Source organism: Chlorocebus sabaeus, chromosome 12, assembly GCF_047675955.1.
Source record: "Chlorocebus sabaeus isolate Y175 chromosome 12, mChlSab1.0.hap1, whole genome shotgun sequence".
Taxonomy (NCBI): Eukaryota; Metazoa; Chordata; class Mammalia; order Primates; family Cercopithecidae; genus Chlorocebus; species Chlorocebus sabaeus.
Window position 1 is genome coordinate 46,786,672 of NC_132915.1, and position 23,162 is coordinate 46,809,833.

The window sequence follows — 23,162 nt, forward strand, 5'->3', positions numbered from 1 at the left end:
AAAATCTAATAGAGGTTAAGATTTTTGTAAAGTTTGTATAATAACTATAATTAATTTCAGTTCTCTTTAATATTTTCCTAGCTATAGACTTTTATGCTGATAATTATTAGATTAAATGTAGTTACTTTTATAATATATTTATATTTATTGTATTTTTTTAAAAAAAGAAGCTAAATTTGGATTTGGCTGGGCTTCGGAAAGAAAAAGAAGATTTACTAAAGAAATTGGAGTCCTCATCTGAAATCACAAGTTTGGCAGAAGAAGTTTCCCAAGTAACATTTCCGCGGATACAAGTTACATCACTTGGTCCTTCAAGGAGCATGGATTTGGAAATGAAGCAATTACAGTGTAAATTAAAGGTGATTATAAAGTTTAGTAAGCATGAAAACATGTATTATGCTTGAATCCTGCAAGACATATTTATATGAACACTAATTTTTTCTAATAAAGGTAAATTATGGTATAGATAATCCAAAATTGTTAATATTGCCATCATCATTAATTTTTAGCCTGGTAGATTCTTATCTGGTAATGAATACTACCATTCTCTGAAAAAGACAAGATACCATGAAATCCTAATTTAGGAGCTGATGTAAACTGGCCAATATCTGCTACTCTGATACTTCTTTCTGCCCCCACGCCTCCCTCCAGCTAAACAGAATCCTTTCAGACATGTAATATGTCAACATAAATATAATTGCTTTTCTCTGCATACTTCCAGCAAGTTAAACTTGAGAGTGAAACCAACCCACTTTTGCTCTCTGCTTCTTCTCCCTCCTGCTTATCTCCTCCTTCTCTGTCTCCAACCAACAACCAAATTAAAATAGTAGGAAGTATGTAGAAAAAAAGCAATGAGAGGGGAAAAAAAAAAAGAATCTAAGACCAGCAAAACTGTCAGCAACTTAAAAGTTAAGGCTGTCCTTAGTTTAAGTGGAATTACCTTGTAAGAAATAGGATTTGTGAGTGAGTTTTAATTGGAAAGTTCATTTTCATGCTTCTTAAGCCCATTTATTCCTCACATATTTAAATATTTTCTTCAGTGGGGATTGCTAGCTAGAAGCTAAAAAGGGCAGTGTATATGGGACCATTGCTATAATGTGAGTCACTAGAAAGAAAATCCTGATTGTAAAGGCACAGAGTATATTAGAAATGGAATAATCATCCCTGTTAGGAGGGTACTGGAATACTATCTTGAATTGTCAAATAGACTCGTCGTTGTTTTTAATCCCAAATAGGGTATGTGCACCCTTCAATAATACATATTTTAGTGCAGATTTACTCGTAGGATAAATAGGATAAAACTTAAAATAAATGAGTTTATTATTGCTTGAAAATAATTTGCTTTATTAATAGTAACCAAATATACAAACTAGCATTGGGATTCTTCTTGAATACCATCTTCTTTAGACAGTTTTTATGTGTAAAACTTGGGTCAGTCACAACATTTTATAATCTTAAATAACTTATAAAATATTAGAAATGTGAGGGAAAAAGTGTTATGCAATTTTGGGGCATGAACCTTAAAATGTGTCTCTGAAAATGAGGGATAAAATATGTAAACTGAACATTTCAGTGTTAAGTTTCATATAGAGAAGATAAGATCATTGAGATATTCCTTGATCTTATCTATCATATAGACTTTAATTCTTCTGTGATTCTTCGTGTATTTCAGTCCTCATGATTCTAACTTTGTTTTTCACCAAGATAAAATAGAGTGCTAGATCCAGTATTGTCTAATCTGACTTCTAAAAGACATAGTTTTAGGTTGATTTATACATAAATCATAATTTATGATTTTTACATAAACAGTTTTTCATTGATTTATATTTTACTTATTTTACTTACTACAAATGGTCTAATAATTTTTGGTAATAATAGATCCATATGAGTGTCTATAAGTTCTTTGTATGATGATTTTTCATGGTGTAAGCTTTTACCCACGTACAGGTTTCTCTCTTGGTTTGGAGGAATGTATGAATCAGAAAGAGAACTAAAGCAATTAGTTTGAATTGATTGTCCATAATCTAACCTAGAGTCTTGGAACACTGACCAAACTGCATAGGGACAAAAAGGATAAATTTTTACTTTTGTTTTGTTTCATATTTTCATATAGAAATTTCCTAGAAGACCAAGTATCTTTAAGTATATAATACTCTCTACTACTAAAAATTTTTGTTTTGATTCTGGTTTGTAGAGATTCCATAACAAAATACCACAGACAGGTTGTCTTAAACAGTGAACGTATATATTATTCTTACAGTTCTGAAGGCTGGAAGTCTAAGATCAAGGTGTCAACAGGTTTCATTTCTGTTGAGGCCTCTCTCCTCAGTTTGTAGATGGCTGTCTTCTCCCTGTGTCTTTACATGGTCTTCCCTCTATGTGTCTTTGTGTCCTAATTTCCCTGCTTATAAAGACACCACTCAGACTGAATTAGATTCCACCCTAATAACCTCATTTTACCTGAATTATCTGTTTAAAGGCCTTATCTCCAAATACAGTCACATTCTAATGTACTGGAGGTTCAGTGAGAACTTCAACATACTAATTTGTTTAGAAGAAATAGAATTTAGCTCATTCCAGATATCAAACTGATAATATAGTGATTTTTTAATAAGTAGCTTATTTTCTACTTAATGTTTTTAGACTTAATTGAGAAAATTGGCTAGATTCGAATATACTAAAGGTTTATACACACCTTTTCTGTACTATGCAGTTAATATTACACTTTTCTGTGTAATTTTATATATGTTTTTTCTGATGTCTGTGGTTCATTTACAGTTGAGAAAACTGAGACACAGAAAGAATAAGTTACTTGTCCAAGATCACACAGGTACTGTATATAGAGCTGAGATTAGAACTCAAACCATCTGGCTCCATAGTCCATGCTCCTAATCATTATACTATGCAAATTAAAAAAAAATTCAATAAACTTTGTATAGGAAAGCTGTAACAGGGATGACTTTTTACCATTGTGACATTTTTGATGTATATGTTTTACACCAGATTTTAAGTCATGTTACAGATAAATATTGTATAGTAGGGAATGGAAAAGGGACAAAAGACCTGGATTTCAATCAATTTTTGGCCATTAACTTCTTGTCAACCTGGTCAAGGAAATTACTTAACTTTTCTAGAGGTCTAAAGCAGGGATACCTTTCTACCCATCTGATAAAAATTTTTGAGGATCAAATGAAATAGCTGTTAGATTTAGAGATCTTGGCCAAAGTGTATCTCAACCTGGCGTTGTTTTATTAATTATAAATTGCTTTTCTCTCAATTCTCCAAGTCAGAGTTAACAGTATTTTCAGCCACATAAAATACAGCCTTAAGTCTAAAAACAGAAAAGAATCAACCAGTTATCTTAATATCCACTTAATTCATTCCATTGAAGATACTCTCGGGCTTTATTTACTGCCTGTATCTTTTATTTTAAATACAATTCTAAGTTTATTTTAATTCTCAGCAGAAAACACCTTCAGTGCAGCACGCTAGAAGTATGCATATTAAGGGGAAGGATGATTGTTTTTAGGCAGGAATAATGACACAAGCAAAAAATTACAACCAACAGATTGACAGGAAAAAAAAGGCAATATGAAAATGTTAAGGTAAATACAAAATTAGAAAAGCACAGTCTGGGACCATTTAGAGGAGGGATAAGTAGACATTTATATCACAGTAGTCCCTAAAACCATCACTATATTATAGTATTCCACATGATACTAAGTGATGTCTAAGTGATAATATAATATGTATTAGTATATCATATATAATTTATAGTGATAATATTTATAATATAATATCACTATATTAACATATCACTATTAGCTTAGCATAATCATGGATGTTCATATTTCTAACTGAATGAACAATCATCAGAGAAAGAATTGAAAATTAATGATTAAAGCAAACGCTTTAATTATTTGATAAATTGACTAGTGTGGAACATATTCAAGCAGTGCTGGAAATAAGGTACTGTACATCACTGTAAACATGCAAACTATGGTAGAAATTTTGATTGCATCACACACACATTTGATCAAAACATAACATTCAAAAGAGTTACCATGCTGAAGTACCTTTGAGTTTTTAAGAAAAATTAACGTTTCATGTAAAAATTAAAATTATTTCAAATGTTCTATTTGTATGTTATATCCATGAGATATTTAAAGTCAGTCTGATGAATTACATTTACCATGGGTAACTAAAGTTTAATCTTTTCAAACTCAAATTATATTTAGCATGAGTCAAACATCCAAATCAAGGAATAGTTCTAATAGAAACAATTCATTGTAGTTTAGAAATATTAGCTAAATAACTACTCCAAATATTTAAAAAGCTATTATATTTTATTTATATTCATTTAATACTTTTAAAACTTAACAAATGGATTAATGTACGTCAACATTATCTTGAATGTGGAAAAACTAAAGTACTGAAAAGACTAAGTGATGTCTTAGATTATACATTTAGTTGGAACTAGAGTCAAAATTGAAAGGTGTTCTAACACTGTAGTTACCACCTCTGGTTCCTAGGCTGTACTGACAACAAATACCACAGAACTGTTTTGCTTTGAAAAACTAATAATTGTTTATAAATAATTTAATAAGTAGTGTTATTAATAACTTAAAGTAAAGAAAGATTGAGTATTCATGAGGTTTTCTATCAGTTATTATTCTCTAACAAACTATCCCAAAGTATCATGGCTTAAAACAACAGTTTATTATTTCTTACGATTTTGTTGGTTGACTGGGAAGTTCTTTTGTTGGTCTCTTCTGGGCAACCTCATATCCGTGGATTTTTTCAAACCGAAGGTTTCCCTAGTTGGAAGATACAAAATAGCCTCACTCATAGATCGGACAATTGATCTACTACCTGTCAGCTGTAGTGTCTTGGTACACTTCCACATGATACATCAACTGCAAGGTGATCCTGGAGCAGCATTCCAAGAAGGCAAAGAGAGAAGCCATAAAGCTTTAAGGCCTGGGAACTGAAATTTACACAATTCATTTCTGCTGCATTCTTTTGGGCAAAGAAAGTCACAAGCCAGACTACATTCAGAGGGTTGGGAAATGGATTCCCCTGCTTGATGGGTCCGCAAAGCATTTGTGACCATAGTTAGTCTAAGATGTTAGTAAATCCAGTATTTGTTTTAAGTGATCTTTTAAAATCATTAAAATTCTTAATTATTCACATATTTACATTATACTAGGACAATTCACATTTCCTGTAAATGTATTTTGGATACATACTCTTTGCTATTCTTACATGATTGTGTTCCTCTATAGTTTGGCATGTTATATAAAAGTTTTAGTATTACTATAGTATTTCTATTAGAGCATATAAAATAAAGCATTTAAAATATTAAAATATTCATTTTAATTATTGTTTACCATAATTATTGTAAATGTATTCTTTTTTAGAATGGCACTTATTTTTATGCTGCTTTAGACCAAGGTTGAAAGGTATATTTAAATTTATTTCTATTTTTAATCTAGAATGCAACTAATGAACTCACTAAACAGTCATCAAATGTGAAGTCTTTGAAATTTGAACTCCTAGCAAAAGAAGAACACATAAAGGAAATGCATGAAAAGTATGGTCTTTGTATTTCTAGCCATTGTATTTGGTGCCACCTAGTGGCATCCAACTCTATTAAACATGCCCTAAGAAACTGCTAATGTTAATGTTTTCCTTCCCTAGTTCATATTTAAACCTACATAAGATGAAAGTTTAAGGAATACTATGTATAGCATGATTAATGGCAAGCTATTTAGTTTTTTTATTAGAATAAGGATTAAGTTAAATTTCCCTTATTAAACATATTTAATTTTGAATAAATACAAATTAATGGCTTCGAGACTATGAATGAAAAACTTTACAATGTGGCAGTTATTTGACCCCCCCTAATATATAGATTAGTATTTGTTTTGGATTTAATGCCTAAACTTATGAAGCTAAGGTATAAAAAGGAAAGTTTTGTTTGTGTTTAAAATAACTGGAGGTTATGAAAGTTTGTACTTTTTGTGTTTATCAGTAAAAAGATTTTAAATGCTGTATCCCACTGAATCAAAATTATTTTCATTCTGTATCTTTCAGAGCTACACTATTGCTTAGAAATAGTAAGATGTTTAGATAGAATTCCAGTTGTCTCTGATACATTTAAGATATATGTATCTCACAAACACACCTGTAGACCTCATTATAAGTGAAGAGCACTTAGAAGTGATATGAGTAGATAAGTCTTAGACAAAAAGGTTGGTTAATTTTTTAACTGATAATATTTTGAAGTTTATTTATTAAGAGTAAGTCTTGCTTATTGTTTAACAGGTCTCTCGATTAACACTCTTTGAATTCTGGCTTCCCTACCTACTAGGCCTATGCCTAAATTCAATAATATTAAATTAGGTTCTTTTGAGGAATAAATGAGCTAATACACGTAAAGCACTTACAACAGTGACTGGAACATTGTAAGTCTTCGATACATGTTAGCTATTGTCATTCTTATTTTAGTAGCAGTAGCAGCAGCAGCAGCAGCCGTAGTGGTTCTCACAGCATCTACCATTTTATACTTAATATTTCATCAACTGTGCTAAACAGATGTGTGGATTGAATCTCAAATTATATTAAATTAGAAGATATTATTGCTAATTTAGTTTCATTACAAGAGTTTATATTTGTTTATTGAAGTATTAGATTTTTTCTTATTGTTATGCTTTTGATTATCTTTATATATCACTTTGATTTTTCACAGCAATGTAAAAATGTGATTTAAATGAAATAGCTCTAAGTTTTCATAAGTGTTATTAATTTTTTTCATTTCTTATATTTTTTGTTTTAATACATATATGTAATTGTATAATTACCAAGTCACAACTATAGATTTTACAAGTGCTCAAAATATTAAAAGAACAATATCTTATCCAATGCAATTCATTTTACTAATTTACAGTGTCAATATCACATAATATTTAAAAATTAACAGTAGGTATAATATTGGATAAAATGTAAGATATCACCACTGTTAAGGTATTTTCTGTCACTCTTGATGTCACCTTTCTTTTTTCAAGGATGTCTCGAATGGAGAGGGATATAACTATGAAAAGACATTTGATAGAGGACTTGAAATTTCGACAGAAAGTAAATTTGGAAAGTAATGAGAGTTTTAGTGAAATGTTACAAAATCTTGATAAAAAGGTATCAATTTTTATCTTAACTGACACTAAAAATATCACTTCCTGTTGTATTTACTCTCTTACCACAAATATTTAGTCCTAATAAATGTATAGAAAATATTCATAGGATATGTATTTACTATTACAAAGTAACACTCTTTGCTCTGAAAGTACATTATTTATTTTAAAATTCAAGTCTCTAAAACCTCATACATAATATGGCCACACATTCTGTTTCTATTTATAAATATCCCATGAGAAGATTAAAAATCCTCAGTATTTCTAGGATACTTTTTTACTTTTTATTCAGTATTTCATTTTATTTAAAACTATAATTTGTGATAGAATCAAGCTTGTATTTCTTAGTGAAAACTTGATTACCAATAACTATCAGAAGTTCTTTAAAAATGTACTTTCTTCTTAGATAGCCTTAATGCATTTTACATGGGAAGGGAGTTGTACCTGCAAAGGGAGTTGTAGTTAAAGTAGTTATGTAATATATGACCCCAAACTAGAAGTTTTTTTTGTTTTTTTTTTGTTTAGAAGATGCTATTTTCACAACTCATAAAGTACCCTGTGCTTTGGCATTCACTAAATGTTATGCACACCTGAGAGAACATCTCCTTTACTTTCCTTGTTGAAAATGAAAATTTAAGTATCTGTTAGGTCAAATGGATTTAAGAAAGAAACTTTTACATGAGCATGACGAATCCATATGGATTTTCTTTCTCTTCTCTTCCATGCCGCTGTGCAAGTTAAAATCACTTCCTATAGGCTTTTTCAATGTTATCCTTTCAATTTTGCTATTTTTTAACTTCAATAATAATTTCCTACATAGCCGTGGAATCTTTATATAAGTAACATTTATATTTAGTGGCATTAAACTGAAAAACTACTTTTTCTGTTATGCTTTGAGATACATATTATATATCTTATAAATAAGCAATATATATATACTATTATTTTATTTCATCAAAAAGGGTATGTAATACTTATTTTAGAGAATACAATGGAAAGTTAACTATAACTTGGCTTGTTTCAGAATCAGAACAATCATCTCCTGCCTTAGGAAGTTTAAGTTAGTAATTAATGGATATGTAGTTAACATTAATATTGTGTTATTGGGTGCAAGGATATACATACCAGTATTCATTTAGTTTGTGTGCAATTTTGGGTTTTGTTACTGATTTAAGGATTGTTACTTTCATTCATAATATGAGTTCTGTAAGTATAATACTTGAATTTGATAGCGTTATGAGAAAATAAATGGAAGTAGACTAATTCACTCATTTAGTTTCTGCTGGAACAAATACAGTATATTACTAGAATGCCTTTAACAATAATAATTACCTTTATGCTTTTAATGTAGGTAAAGACATTAACTGAAGAATGTTCCAACAAGAAGATATCAATTGATTCACTAAAGCAAAGACTTAATGTTGCTGTAAAAGAAAAGTCACAGTATGAACAGATGTATCAGAAATCCAAAGATGAGTTAGAAAAAAAGGTATGCTTTTAAAAAGATCATTTTAGCTTAGAGATGGAATATAATGGTATTTGTTTCATTGTTAACATTGTTGATTTTTTTCCTTCCCCAAACCACAAGCTAGTTAAACACTTCAAATAAGTGCAAAGAGGATTTGTATCTCTACATGAAACACTAAACATTTGTTTAACATTAAAGATATTTCTGTATTAGAGAAAACAGATTTTGTTTGTCTTGATAGTTTTTAAGAAATGAAAACTATTATTGAACACTGGTATTTATACAAGTAGATATAAATTTTGTAGGCCCACTTAAACTTTCAAACTAAATGTTTCCATGTTATGTAGAGCATCTTTGGGGGTCTAAAATAGCTTCCATGCTTTTAATTATTTATAATCTTTAAAAATCATAAACTAATTTTGATGATAAGTATATGAGAATGTGTACTTAGGATGTTTTATTGAAAATTAATGAAAATAATCATTAATTTTACCCAAATAATAAATACGTGTATAGAGAGAATAATAAAATATTTTCCTTATTTGACATGTATAACTAACTCTTCCAAATCTGTTTATAAAATATCTTTTATTTTATGACTGCTGATCTTTTGCAGGATCTCAAGCTTACTCTCCTAGTATCAAGAATAAGTGAGACTGAATCTGCAATGGCAGACATTGAAACAGCAGCATCTAAGCAGCTTCAAGGATTAGCATTGCAAAGTGAACAGGTTCTAGAAAGTGCACAGAAGACATTGCTGTTAGCCAATGAAAAAGTGGAAGAGTTCACCAAATTCGTGAAGGTTAGAATTACTTGTTGTTTACTAACTTGTACTTTACTTTAGGCAGAGTAGGCAGTAGCTTACTTGAGATGATTTAGGGAATAAAGTTTCTTTCTGCTTTCATAACACACAAAACATCTTCTCTTACCCTATTTAGCACATTGCTAATAATTCCTCCATAAAGAATTTATTTTTATAGTTTGAATTTAAAATTTTCTACCATCTTAATATTTCTTTCTTAATATCAATTTAGTTATGAAATAGTAGTAGTCAAGTCATCTGGACAGGTTTTAAGTTGAAAGAATTAAGCCATTCCCGCTCTACTCTCCTTTTGAAAATTGTTCAAGCAGGAACAACCAGAAACTTGCTCAGTGTTCAGTGATGCTAAGAGACATCTGAAGCCCAGGCCACAAACTGTCAAGACATGGGATAGACAGAGGAATGGCACATGACAAGCAGAACAAAGAGAAGACAAACTCAAGTATCTGCAGAGGTGTACCATCTAGAAATTATCTAAAAGCTAAAGAGCCCTAGAAAGCCTTCATTCCCCTAGACTTAGAAGTTAATAACATTTTATGCCACTATTAAGAGTACTCCACTTAGAGGAAATTCCTTACTTTGCTGCTTTGGAAATCATAGATACCTTGGGAGTTTTCTCATTTTAAAAATATCTACAAAATGAATTGATAAAACATTTTATCTCCTTTATCTCTTTTAATGAATATTTCAACTGGTGTGAAGTCAAGCCAATAATGCCTGCCTCTGAGGATCCTAAATGTTTGCAAAGTATTAATTTTAGTAAATGTAATTTACCTTTTCCAGATTCAAAACATTTTTTCTAAATGCTTGTTGAATTCACTGTTTAACTTATAGTGAACACTTTCATTAAATATTGTGACTTATACACTGCTGGTGGGAATGTAAGTTAGTTCAGCCACTGTGGAAAGCAGTTTGGAAATTCTCAAAAAGTGAAACACAGAACTACCGTTTGACCCAGCAATCCCATTATTGGGTACATAACCAAAATAATAGAAATCCTTCTATCATAAAGACACATGCATGCGTATGTTCATTGCGGCACTGTTAACAATAGCAAAGATATGGAATCAGCCTAAATGCCCATCAACAATAGACTAGATTAAGAAATTGTGGTACATATACACCATAGGATACTACACAGCCATAGAGAAGAATGAGATCAAGTCCCTTGCAGCAACTTGAATGGAGCTGGAGGCCATTATCCTAAGTGAACTAACACACGAAGGAAAAACCAACACCACATGTTCTCACTTACAAGTGGAAGCTAAACATTGAGTGCACGTGGACACAAAGAAGAGAACAATAGACATTGGGGCCTACTTGAAGGTGAGGGTGGGAGGAGGGTGAGAATTGAAAAACTACCTATTGGGTACTATGTTTATTGCCTGGGTGATGAAATAATATGTACATCAAACCCCTGCAACACAAAATTTATCTACAGAACCAACCTGCACATGTATCCCTGAAACTAAAATAAAAGCTATATATATATAGTCATTATTTTACTCATGAGGTAGAACCATTTTTATTATGAGTATTACCTTCATAAACCTTGGTTTTTGTTTTATATTCAACTTAGCATTTTGTTTGTGGAGCTTTTGGCTAAGATATAAAATATGAAATATATAATTATGAGATTTATTCAAAATGCTAATCATTGTTTTTCCTTGAAATACTCTTTGAATGTGGCACTTTAAAAAAGAAGGATGAATGAGAATCAGAAGTTTTCACAATAGAAAAATTAATTTCATGACTGTATATCTGATTATCATATTCTAGATGAAGTTTCATGACTTCCATGATAAGGTAAATGGGTATATTTCTCCATACAAAGTGGTTTAGCAAAAATTATCTTTAAGAAACTTTTCTTTTTTTTCTTTTTTTTTTTTTTGAGACGGAGTCTCACTCTGTTGCCCAGGCTGGAGTGCAGTGGCCGGATCTCAGCTCACTGCAAGCTCCGCCTCCTGGGTTTACGCCATTCTCCTGCCTCAGCCTCCCGAGTAGCTGGGACTACAGGCGCCCGCCACCTCGCCTGGCTAGTTTTTTGTATTTTTTAGTAGAGACGGGGTTTCACCATGTTAGCCAGGATGGTCTCGATCTCCTGACCTCATGATCCGCCCGTCTCGGCCTCCCAAAGTGCTGGGATTACAGGCTTGAGCCACCATGCCCGGCAAGAAACTTTTCTTTATATCCAATGATATAAATAGTATTTAATGATGAAGTGAGTATCTAAACTGTAATTATTCAAGGGTAACAGTCCTTCATATTGTTCATCAACAATGATATTGAGTAGATGTCTTAATAGATAAATTCAGGATTGCTGTGGTGTCATGACTTTTTAATTTGAATAATGTTTTAAAGATTATATAATAGGGAAAGATGACAAATATGGACAGACTGTCTTCGGTACTCTTTCAGAATTTTTACACTTTGTTTCAGTTTGGTATTTGGATTACCTGCATCAGAATCCTGTTTCTATTGCATTTAAATATAATACACAATATTGAGCCCCAAATCTATTGAATCAAAATCCTGTTTGGAGTGGAGCCTAATCTGCATTTTACAAGTTAACTAAGTGATTATTATGCATAATAAAGTTTTAGTAGCACTTCCTTACTTTGTTTTTAAGAATTGAATTCAAATAACAATACATATAAATTTGGCATTTAGTAACGCCATTTATAACTCATGACTTCCAATGGCAATTTGACACCTGTTTTTCTTAACTGTGTCTCAGTGCCAATATATAGTTGCTATTGGCACCATGTCTGCTGTATAACCTATTTTTCAAATAAAGGGCCACCAGCAAATTAATGCCAAAACCATATATTGATGGCAAAGACTGGATATTTGGGTCTTAAGAAAGGCATGATTATCATCTTTCTTTTCCTTGCACATATGGCTCTAGGTCTAGGCAGAAATGCTTAGGACCCACCATCTGAAGCAGCATATCATCAATGACTCCCTAAATACTACCACATTAGGTGCATTAGATCAATGCTTCCTCCTTTTTAAATACTTAAGACCTTCCATAACTGGATGTTATCCTGCTGAAGTCTAATCTTTTCCACTACTCTTTCACCCATATTGTGCTTATTCCTGCCTTTGCTCAAGTTTTCTTTCTCACCCAAAATGTCTTCCCGTCTTTGTTCTCTCCTTCAGATTTAACTCTGGGCCTTCCTCTGTCATGAATCTGCCCTTTAACTCTGTAGTTGATAGAGCCCAACTCTGCCATTTACTAACTCTCTGACTTCAGGATAGTGACTGAATCCTCTGTGCCTCAGTTTCCCCATCTGTAGAATGAGTTTAATAATGGAACATAAGCAAAGTGAGGATTTAAATAAGTTATCATAGCTAAAGATCAGAACAGTGCCTAATTGCTATCTCAGTATCAACTATTATTATCAGTAGTAGTAATAGCAGTAGTAGTACGGCTCTGACTCATCTCCTGAACATTTATTATATGTACATTAACACAATCATAAACTGGTATTTTTCTTTCTGTTTCAAATAAATTAAAGCCAACTTGAGGAAAGGAACATTGTCATTTGTTGTCTTCAGGGTACTGTTACATAACAGGGCTCATTAAATTTTTGAGGAATTGGTTTATATCTGCTTCAGGAATGGTACTGGACATATAGTCACCGCTCAAATGGAAAACTCTGTGAACAGTGAGAACTATGTGCATTCCTTAATGAGCATAGTTAAGGAATGCACATAGTACCTACATGGAACATTATGATCACCAGGACTCATTCTGTGCAGAGCTTATTAGGGTGTCATGTACACAGAAGTACTTAATAAATATTATTAGTAGTATTAATAGTAATAATGTTTGTTCTGGCCCTGTTGTGGAATCTATGTTCCCTTTAGTCTTTTCATTTATTCATAGGGCGCAACCAGATTATGGAAGAGGTGGAGTGGCCATCTGTTCTAGATCTAGTCTTGAATATGGAATTTGGCCCTGGGGTGAAATCAAGTACTTTGAGCATCTGGGCTGGATATATGTGGCAGAGCTGAGGCTTTGAATTCTCCTAATAACTGAATAAAACACACAAGGGAAATTTCTAGAAGTATTTGCTCAGTTTGACTCAGCCCTGATAGAGGCTTGTTAATGTGCCTGTATGTGAGAGTCATATGCCGGGCTCCATCTTTTCAGTGGATTTTGTTAGCTATGAAATAAATACCAGCCAAAAAACAATATTTAGCTGGAAGCATAAATGGTTTCATTATCAATATGTACTTGCTTTGGTAAGATTCAGTAAGATGCTTTTGGTATATAAATTTCTTGCTTCTTTAGTGAATACATTTGTGTAGCATTAGAATTTTATTTTTACACATACAATTGTTAATAACTTGGCACTTTTCTCTTAATTAAGATTTATAAATAGGTCTGTGATACAATTCAACTTGAATTAACTCTTTTCACCCTGTCATTATACTGAAAAAAGAAATGACAACTGTGTTTAGAGAAAGGTTTCATAATACAAATGTTTCCTTATTTGGAAAACTTTAAAGTATGTAAATTATATCTCAATAAAGCTGTTTAAAAACCTGTTTTTTAAAAATTCATTTTTTTAAATCCCAAAAACCATGATGGCAATAGTGACTCCAGAGTATTTTAGCCACCAATTTTCACCTTCCTCACAATGTAATCTTACTGAAAAAAGTCCAAGCAATCCATAATGATTCGGTGAAACTAAAAGTTATATGTATCACAGACAAAGACTCATGATAAAGAGTGGAAAACTAAATCTAATAAGATAGAAATGGGATCGCTTACTGTATTTTCCACAAACATCATTGGTGACTGGTTACAATAAATTATAGTAATTGAAAAGTAAAGTAAATTAAGTTGATATGTATATCCAAAAAGCATTCATATTTTGACAATATCCTCAGATATTGGGATAATTCCTAGCTCATGATACCCCAAGAATTGCAAGAAAGCTGACATCAGTTTTTGGAAATTCAGTTAACATTTATTGAATGCTTACTTTGTGCCATACAGTGTTTTTACTTACCTTGATAATAAGTGTTAGCTATGGATCATTATTCAATTGATATGAGTAGAGTGACACTTTTTAAAACTTACAGTATTTTTAGCAAATTATAATTTAAAGCATTTTTCAAAGCCTTTCGGGGGCTTTAGAGTTGCTCAGAGAGCAACTGAGCAGATTTTGAATTGGTAATAGAAGGCAATTTTGTAACAGATAAGAGGGAAGTAAAAGCCAGATGGAAGTAGCACCCAGTGTTGAAAACAGGCTGATTTATTTATTTTAAAAAAGAGGAAAGCAAAGCTGAGACCCAACATGTAAATCCAAGGAAAGTGTGATCTTAAAAAAATAAAAAGTTAGCTTTGATATATGGGTGGAAGGTAAAACATTTCAGTGAACCTAGCACAGTGAAGGTTCTACTATATATGAAAGATACACTTTGGAAGGGAAAATGATCATTCATGCATTATGAAGTGTATTTCAACCAAACAACATACTATTTTCTAATAATCAGTGCATCAGAATTGAAGGTATATGGAATATATCATATAGTAACAACACTACTCATTATGTAGGCCACCTAGTATTGCTTATACTTCATTTAGGTACCTTTTTAATGACACTTACATGGTACATGAGGGTTGATCTTGGAATTCTGTATTATTCATACCTATTTAGAAATTCTATTGGGATGAGTAAGATGTAGGAATGAATATTCAAATAGATCTCAGAAGCCAATTGGAACATATTAGAGTCACCCACCCAAATGATTTGTATCTCATTTTAGAATGCTAGTCATACAGCTTAGCACCCGGATTATTATCTTTCTCTCCAACACAATTCTGTTATGACTTATGGTGACTTCATATCCATGTAAGCCATCCAATCCCCTATTGGATATTCCCTTTCTATTCTTCAGCATCCTCATTTCCAGTGATTATTCCCATTATCATACCCCTGATCTATGGTTCTCAACTATGGATCACCACCTACCTTAGGGAGCATTTGGAAATGTATGTGTGTGCTTTGTGTTACACTGACTGGTAGATGCTGCTAGCATTCAATACCCAGGAACCAGGGTGGTTAAAAGTTCTGCATTGGGAAGAAAAATCTCATACAGTGAAAAATTATCATTTTTCCCAAATGCCAAAGATGTTCCTACTAAGAAACACTACCCTTGGGCTTCTCATTACAAATAACTGAATTCCAAAATCTCCATTTCCAGCATTTTATTCTTTGACCACTATTTCTTTTTGTGCTCATAATGCAACAATTTTTGACCTGATTATAACTCAAATTCACTGGCCTTACTGCTTTTTCACTAATTACTACCACCCTCCTTCCCCTTGTGCCCTTCCTTCTCTCCTCATGCAGCATGGATTCTATGTTGTCTCATAGTCAGTTTCTTGCATACATCCTCAACTTCCTCATATGTCCGTTTGTCATATTCATGTGGAAAAAACTCAAACCTACTTTATTTTGAATCTCTGCCTACTTCCCACCTGAACCCAAGGAAGTGAATGTGATTAAATAAAAACATAACCATGCTGATTCATCTTCGTTTAAACAGATCACCAAGAACTTCAGGTGGGCTCTCAGCACTATGTGATAATCCTATTACATAGTTCCAAGTGCATTCAGGCTCCACGTTTCCCAGTCATTCTGCTATCTTCTCAAACCTCCAGCATCCTCTGTTTAGCCACTCAATCTCAGCTGCTTCTTTCACTGAGAAAACAGAAGCAACCCAGAGATAATTTCCTCCTTTTTTCATTACCTTTATTTTTCACATTCCTCCCAAATCTGTACCCACATACTGTCCCTTCCCGCATGTTACTGGGAATGAACCATTTGCATGCCTGTCCAAAGCTAATAGCTCACTTTGCACACTGGATTTTATCTCCTCATATTCCCAAGGACTTTGGCTCTGTAGTTTCAACCCTATACTTTGTATCACCAATATTCCTTCTATATTGGATCACTTTCATTAGCAAACACACACCATTTACCAAAAACAAAACAAAACAAAACAAACAAACAAACAAAAAAACAACAAAAAACAAACTCTTCTTTGACTCTGTGTCTCCTCTAACTGCTGACTCATTTTTCTCCTCCTTTATGTAGCAAAACACCTCAAAAGTGATACCTATTCTCTACCCACTTTCTTATCTTCCATTCTGTTTTGAACCTTCTCCAATTAGGCTTTCAATCTTATTACCCCTCCAAAGTAGTTTAGTCAAAGTCACCAGTACCTCCATATTGCCCAATCTGTGTTCAGTTCTCAGTTCTTATCTTATTTGAACCCTTGGGAACATTTGATATTGTTGATCACTCCTTCCTCCTTGAAGCACTTTTTTAAAGCCTTCCTTTACTACACTGTATTGCTTTTCCTTATCACATTAGCTAGTCTTCTCTGACTTCTTTGCTAGTTCTCATTCTCTTCCTGACAGACATAAGTGTTGGAGTTTCCTAGGGTTCAGTCTTTATACCTTTCCTCTTCATTATCGATACTCAGTCTCTAGACAGTCTCTACCAACACTGTAATTTAAAATGCCATATTCTGACCTATGACTCCCTAATATGTATCTGTTCTCATCCTGTCCTTGAAACTATTGATTTTTAAATCTTCTTGCCTAGTTGTGATTTTCATTTGGATGTCTAATAGGCATCTCAAACTTAACATGTACAAAAAACTTGAAAAAAAATTATTTTGCTTCTCCTAGCTTTTTTTCTCTATCTCAGAAAAATATTTTCACTAGTCATCCAGATGGTTAGGCTCCAAATCTGTAATCATCTTTGGGTCTTCCCTTTCTCTCACATTGCATTTCTAATACTTCAAATCTTGTCTGCTCCTGTTTGAAAATAGACCCAGGATTCTGCTACCTGTCACCACTGCTATGGTTACCATCATTTCTTGCTTGTACTTGTGCATTGGTCTCCTCCTTCAGCTCTTGATCCAGAACAGTCTTTTCTCCATCTGTTGGCAGAATGATCCTTTTAAAATGGAAAACATGGCCAGGCACAGTGGCTCATGCCTATAATCCTAGCACTTTGGAAGGCCAAGGTGGGTGGATCACTTGAAGTCAGGAGTTCGAAACCAGCCTGGTCAACATGGTGAAACCCCATCTCTACTAAAAATACAAAAATTAGCCAGGTGTGGTGGCAGGCGCCTGTAATCCCTGCTAGGAAGGCTGAGGCAGGAGAATTGCTTGAACCTGGGAGGCAGAGGTTGCAGTGAGCCAAGATCGCACCACTGCACTCTAGCCTAGGTGACAGAGTGAGACTCCACCTCAAAAAAAAAAAAAAAAAAAAAAGGAAAATATCCAATCACTCCCTTGCTCTAGTCTCATGGCATGACTCCTTATTACTCAAGAAAATGGAAAACCTTGACTTCCCATAAAGGACCCCATGATTAGTTTTATTGTTACTTCTGCAGCTTTGCTTTCTACTACTTTTTACCTCACTATTCCACTTTAGTCTTTCTTTCTGACTGACTTTCTTGCTCTTTTTTGAACACTGCAGGCCTTCTTCTCTCTCAAGGTCTTTGTCCTCTTCTTCCATATGTTCAAGCAGTTTGTCTTGTCACTTCTTGAGGTCTCTTTGCCCTGTCAAATTTCAAACATATGAAACAATGGAAAACAAGCTAGTAAAACCTGTAAGCTGGTTAAATCTAAATCATTGTTGACCTTAACGATTACAGTATTAGAAATGGGGGTAATGAGTTGGTTGGAAGAGTTAAGTTTGCTTTTTTCTTTGGTGGAACAATATGGAGTATGAGAAACTCTAGATATTGATTCAAAATTAATATTAAATATATATTTGAAATATTTAAAGATGGCCATAAGAATAAAAATATTTAATTTGTAAAGAATATGATGGAAAAAGGAAATAAAGAAAGTTCCATCAATGTAACACAAGCCAGGAAATAAAAAAGAAGGGAGAGAAGGAATGAGCAGGGAAAGAAGGAAGAGAGGGAGGGAACAATAAGAAAAATAGTAAATAGGCCGGGTGCGGTGGCTCATGCCTGTAATCCCAGCACTTTGGGAGGCCAAGGTGGCTGGATCACGAGTTCAGGAGATCGAGACCATCCTGGATAATATGGTGAAACCCCATCTCTACTGAAAACACAAAAACATTAGCCCAGCATGGTGGCAGGCACCTGTAGTCGCAGGTACTCCAGAGGCTGAGGCAGGAGAATGGCATGAACCCGGGAGGCAGAGCTTGCAGTGAGCCGTAGCTGTTCCTTAAATATAGATATACCTCATTTTATTGTGTCTGCTCTATTGCACTTCTCGGATACTGTGTTTTTTACAAATTGAAGATTTGTGGCACCCCTGCCTCAAGCAAATCTATCAGCTCTATTTTTTTTTTTTTTCCCCATAGTGTGTGCTCACTCTGTGTCTCTGTGTCATATTTTGGTAACTATTGCAATATTTCAAACTTGCTCATTGTTATTCTATCTGTTATGGTGGTCTTTGATCATTAATCTTTGATGTTATTATTTTAATTGTTTTGAGGTGCCATGAGCTGAACCCATATTAATTAGGCAGTGAACTTGATAGATAAATATTTTGTGTGTTCTGACTGTTCCGCCCAACTGTCTTTTCCCCCATCTTACTCCCTCTCCCTGAGCCTCCTATTTCCTGAGACTCAACAATATTGCAGTCAGGCCAACTAATAATTCTATAGTGACCTCTAAGTGTTCAGATGAAAGAAAAAGTCACATATCTTTCACTTTGAATCAAAAGCTAGAAATCAGAAGCTAGAAAAACTTAGTGAGGAAGGCATGTCAAAAGCTGAGATAGGCTGAAACTAGGCCTTTTGCACCAAACAACCAAGTCATGAGTGCAAAGGAAAAGCTACAGAAGGAAATAAAAAAATGCTACTTCATGAATACACAAATGATAAGCCAGTGAAACAGCGTTATTGCTGATACCCAGAAAGTTTTAGTGGTCTGGATAAAAGACTAAACCAGTCACAACAGTTTCTTAAACCAAAGCTTAATCCAGAGAAAGGCCCTGTCTTCAGTTCTTCAAAGGATGAGAGAGGTGAGGAAGCAGCAGAAAACCTTGAAGCTACCTGAGGTTTAAGGAAGCCATCTACATAACCTAAAAATACAAGGTAAATCAGCAAGTGCTGCTGTAGAAGCTGCAGCAAGTTATCCAAGAGATATAGGTAAGATCACTGATGAAAATGACTACATTAAACAACATATTTTCTATGTAGACAAAACAGCCTTCTTTTGGAAGAAGATGGCATCTAGGAGAAAGCTGGAAAGGAGAAATCAATGCCTGGCTTCAAAGAACAGGCTAGTCTCTTGTTAGGGGCTAATGCAGCTAGGGACTTTAAGTGGAAGCCAATGCTCACTTCACATTCCAAAAATCCTAGGACCCTTAAGAATTATGCTAAATCTACTGTGCCTGTGCTCTATAAATGGAACAGCAAAGCGTAAATGACAACACCTGTATTTGCAGCGTGGTTTACTGAATATTTTAGGCCCACTGTTGAGACCTACAGCTTAGAAAAAAAGATTGCTTTCAAAATATTGCTGCTCGTTGACAATGCACCTAGTCATCCAAGAGCTTTGATGGAGATGTACATTGAGATTAATGCTGTTTTCATGCCTGCTAATATAGTATCCATTCTTCAGCTCATGGTTCAAGGAGTAATTTCAACTTTAAAGTTGAAGACTTAAAGTCTTATTATTTAAGAAATACATTTCACAAGGCATAGCTTCTGTACATAGTGATTCCTCTGATGGAGCTGGCCAAAGTAAATGGGAAACCTTCTGGAAAGGATTCACTATTCTAGATGCCATTTAAGAATATTAATGATTCATGGGAGGAGGTCAAAATAGCATTAGCAGGAGTTTGGATGAAGTTGATTCCAACTTTCATGGATAACTTTGAGGGGTTCAAGACGTTAGTGGAGGAAGAAACTGCAGATGTGGTAGAAATAGCAAGTGAACTAAATTAGAAATGGAGCCCAATATGTGACTGAATTGCTGCAATCTCATGATAAAACCTGAATGGATGAGGAGTTGCCTTTTAGGGATGAGCAAAGAAAGTGGTTTCCTGAGATGAAATCTACTCCTGGTGAAAATGCTGTGAACATTGTTGAATTGACAACAAAAGATTTAGAATATTCCATAAACTTAGTTGATAAAGCAGTGGCAGGGTTGGAGAGGATTGACTCCAGTTTTGAAAGAAGTTGTACTGTGGTAAAATGCTGCCAAACAGCAACACATGCTATAGAGAAATCTTTCATGAAAGGAAGAATCAATGAATATGGCAAGTTTCATTGTTGTCTTAAAGAAATTGCCACAGCCAGCCCAACCTTCAGCAACCATCACCCTAATTTGTCAGCAATTTTAAACCTTGAGGCAAGACTCTCCACTAGCAAAGTTATTACAACGTGCTGAAGGCTCAGATGGTCATTAGCATTTTTAGTAATAAATTATTTTTAGTTAATAAATGTAAATTTCTTAGACATAATGCTGTTGAACACTTATAGTATAAAAATAATTTTATATTCACTGAGAAACCAAAAACATTGTGTAACTCACTTTATTGTGATATTTGCTTTATTGTGGTGGTCTGAAGTGGAACCCACGATATGTCTGAAGTATGCCTGTATTTTAGTTATTAACCTCTATCAGATATGTGATTTGCAAATATTTGTCTTCCATTTTGTAGGTTGCCTTTTCACTGTTGTTTGCTGTGCAGAAATTTTTAGTTTGATAGAGTCCTACTTATTTATTTTTGATTATGTTGTCTTTGCTTTTGATGTCATTTCTAAAAATTCATTGCCCCAGACCAGTGTCATAGAGATTTTAAAAAATGTTTTCTTGTAGGAGTTTTTTTTTTTTTTTTTTTTTAAGAGATGGGGTCTCACTCTGTTGCCCAGGCTGGACTCTCAACTCCTGGACTCAAGTGTCTTCTAGTAATTTTATGCTTTCAGGTCTGATACTTAAGTCTTTGATCCCTCTTGAGCTGATTTTTGTGTGTGGTGTAAGAGGAGTCTAATTTCAATTTTTTTTGCATTTGGATATCCAGTTATCCAGCACAGTTTATTGGAGAGACTATCCTTCCACCATTATGTATCACCCTTGTCGACTATATGTGTGGATTTATTACTGGGTTCTCTATTCTGTTCTATTGGTCTGTGTGTCTGTCTTTATGCCAGTATCATGCCACAGTGAGATAACACATCACACTTGTCAGGATGGCAGCTATTTAAAAAAAGATAAGAAGTGTGAGTGAGGATGTGGTGTAATTGGACCCTTTATACACTGTTGGTGGGAATGCAAAGTGGTGCAGCTGCTATGGAAAACAGTGTGGAGATTCGTCCAAAGGTTAAAAAGAGAACCACCATTGGACTTAGCAATCCCACTTCTGGGTATTTATCCAAAAGAAGTGAAATAGTGATGTTGAATGGATGTTAGGACACCTGTGTTCATTGCAGGACTAGTCACAATAGCCAAGATGTAGAAGCAATCTATTTCTTTTTTTTTTTTTTTTCAGATGTTAGTTCTGAGTGTCCACTGTTTATTTGTTGTTCTTTTTATTTTTTATTTATTTTATTTTTTTATTTTTTTATTATTATACTTTAAGTTCTAGGGTACATGTGCACAAAGTGCAGGTTTGTTACATATGTATACATGTGCCATGTTGGTGTGCTGTACCCATTAACTCGTCATTTACATTAGGTATATCTCCTAATGCTATCCCTCCCCCCTGTCCACTCCCCACAATAGGCCCCAGTGTGTGATGTTCCCCTTCCCGAGTCCAAGTGATCTCATTGTTCAATTCTCACCTATGAGTGAGAACATGCAGTGTTTGGTTTTCAGTTCTTGCGATAGTTTGCTGAGAATGATGGTTTCCAGCTGCATCCATGTCCCTACAAAGGACACGAACTCATCCTTTTTTATGGCTGCATAATATTCCATGGTGTATATGTGCCACATTTTCTTAATCCAGTCTGTCACTGATGGACATTTGGGTTGATTCCAAGTCTTTGCTATTGTGAATAGTGCTGCAGTAAAGATACGTGTGCATGTGTCTTTATAGCAGCATAATTTATAATATTTTGGGTATATACCCAGTAATGGCATGGCTGGGTCAAATGATATTTCTAGTTCTAGATCCTTGAGGAATCCACACTGTTTTCCACAATGGTTGAACTAGTTTACAGTTCCACCAACAGTGTAAAAGTGTTCCTATTTCTCCATATCCTCTCTAGCACCTGTTGTTTCCTGATTTTTTTAGTGATTGCCATTCTAACTGGTGTGAGATGGTATCTCATTGTGGTTTTGATTTGCATTTCTCTGATGGTGAGTGATGATGAGCATTTTTTCATGTGTCTGTTGGCTGTATGTATGTCTTCGTTTGAGAAGTGTCTGTTCATATCCTTTGCCCACTTTTTGATGGGGTGGTTTGCTTTTTTCTTGTAAATTTGTTTGAGTTCTTTGTAGGTTCTGGATATTAGCCCTTTGTCAGATGAGTAGATTGCAAAAATTTTCTCCCATTCTGTAGGTTGCCTGTTCACTCTGATGGTAGTTTCTTTTGCTGTGCAGAAGCTCTTTAGTTTAATTAGATCCCATTTGTCAATTTTGGCTTTTGTTGCCATTGCTTTTGGTGTTTTAGACATAAAGTCCTTGCCCGTGCCTATGTCCTGAATGGTATCACCTA

At 34.0% G+C, this 23,162-nt stretch overlaps 1 protein-coding gene across 6 annotated transcripts in view; it reads left to right on the top strand.

The window, feature by feature from the left end:
- The window catches only part of CNTLN (centlein), a 366,668-nt gene that overhangs the window by 313,970 nt on the left and 29,536 nt on the right, over positions 1–23,162 (top strand). For all 6 annotated transcript variants that reach the window (XM_073021629.1, XM_007969157.3, XM_073021630.1 and 3 more), the window contains 5 exons: positions 168–359; positions 5,496–5,593; positions 7,068–7,194; positions 8,542–8,679; positions 9,275–9,460. In XM_073021629.1, coding sequence (XP_072877730.1) covers positions 168–359; positions 5,496–5,593; positions 7,068–7,194; positions 8,542–8,679; positions 9,275–9,460 — 741 coding nt within the window. The remainder of the gene's footprint in view (positions 1–167; positions 360–5,495; positions 5,594–7,067; positions 7,195–8,541; positions 8,680–9,274; positions 9,461–23,162) is intronic.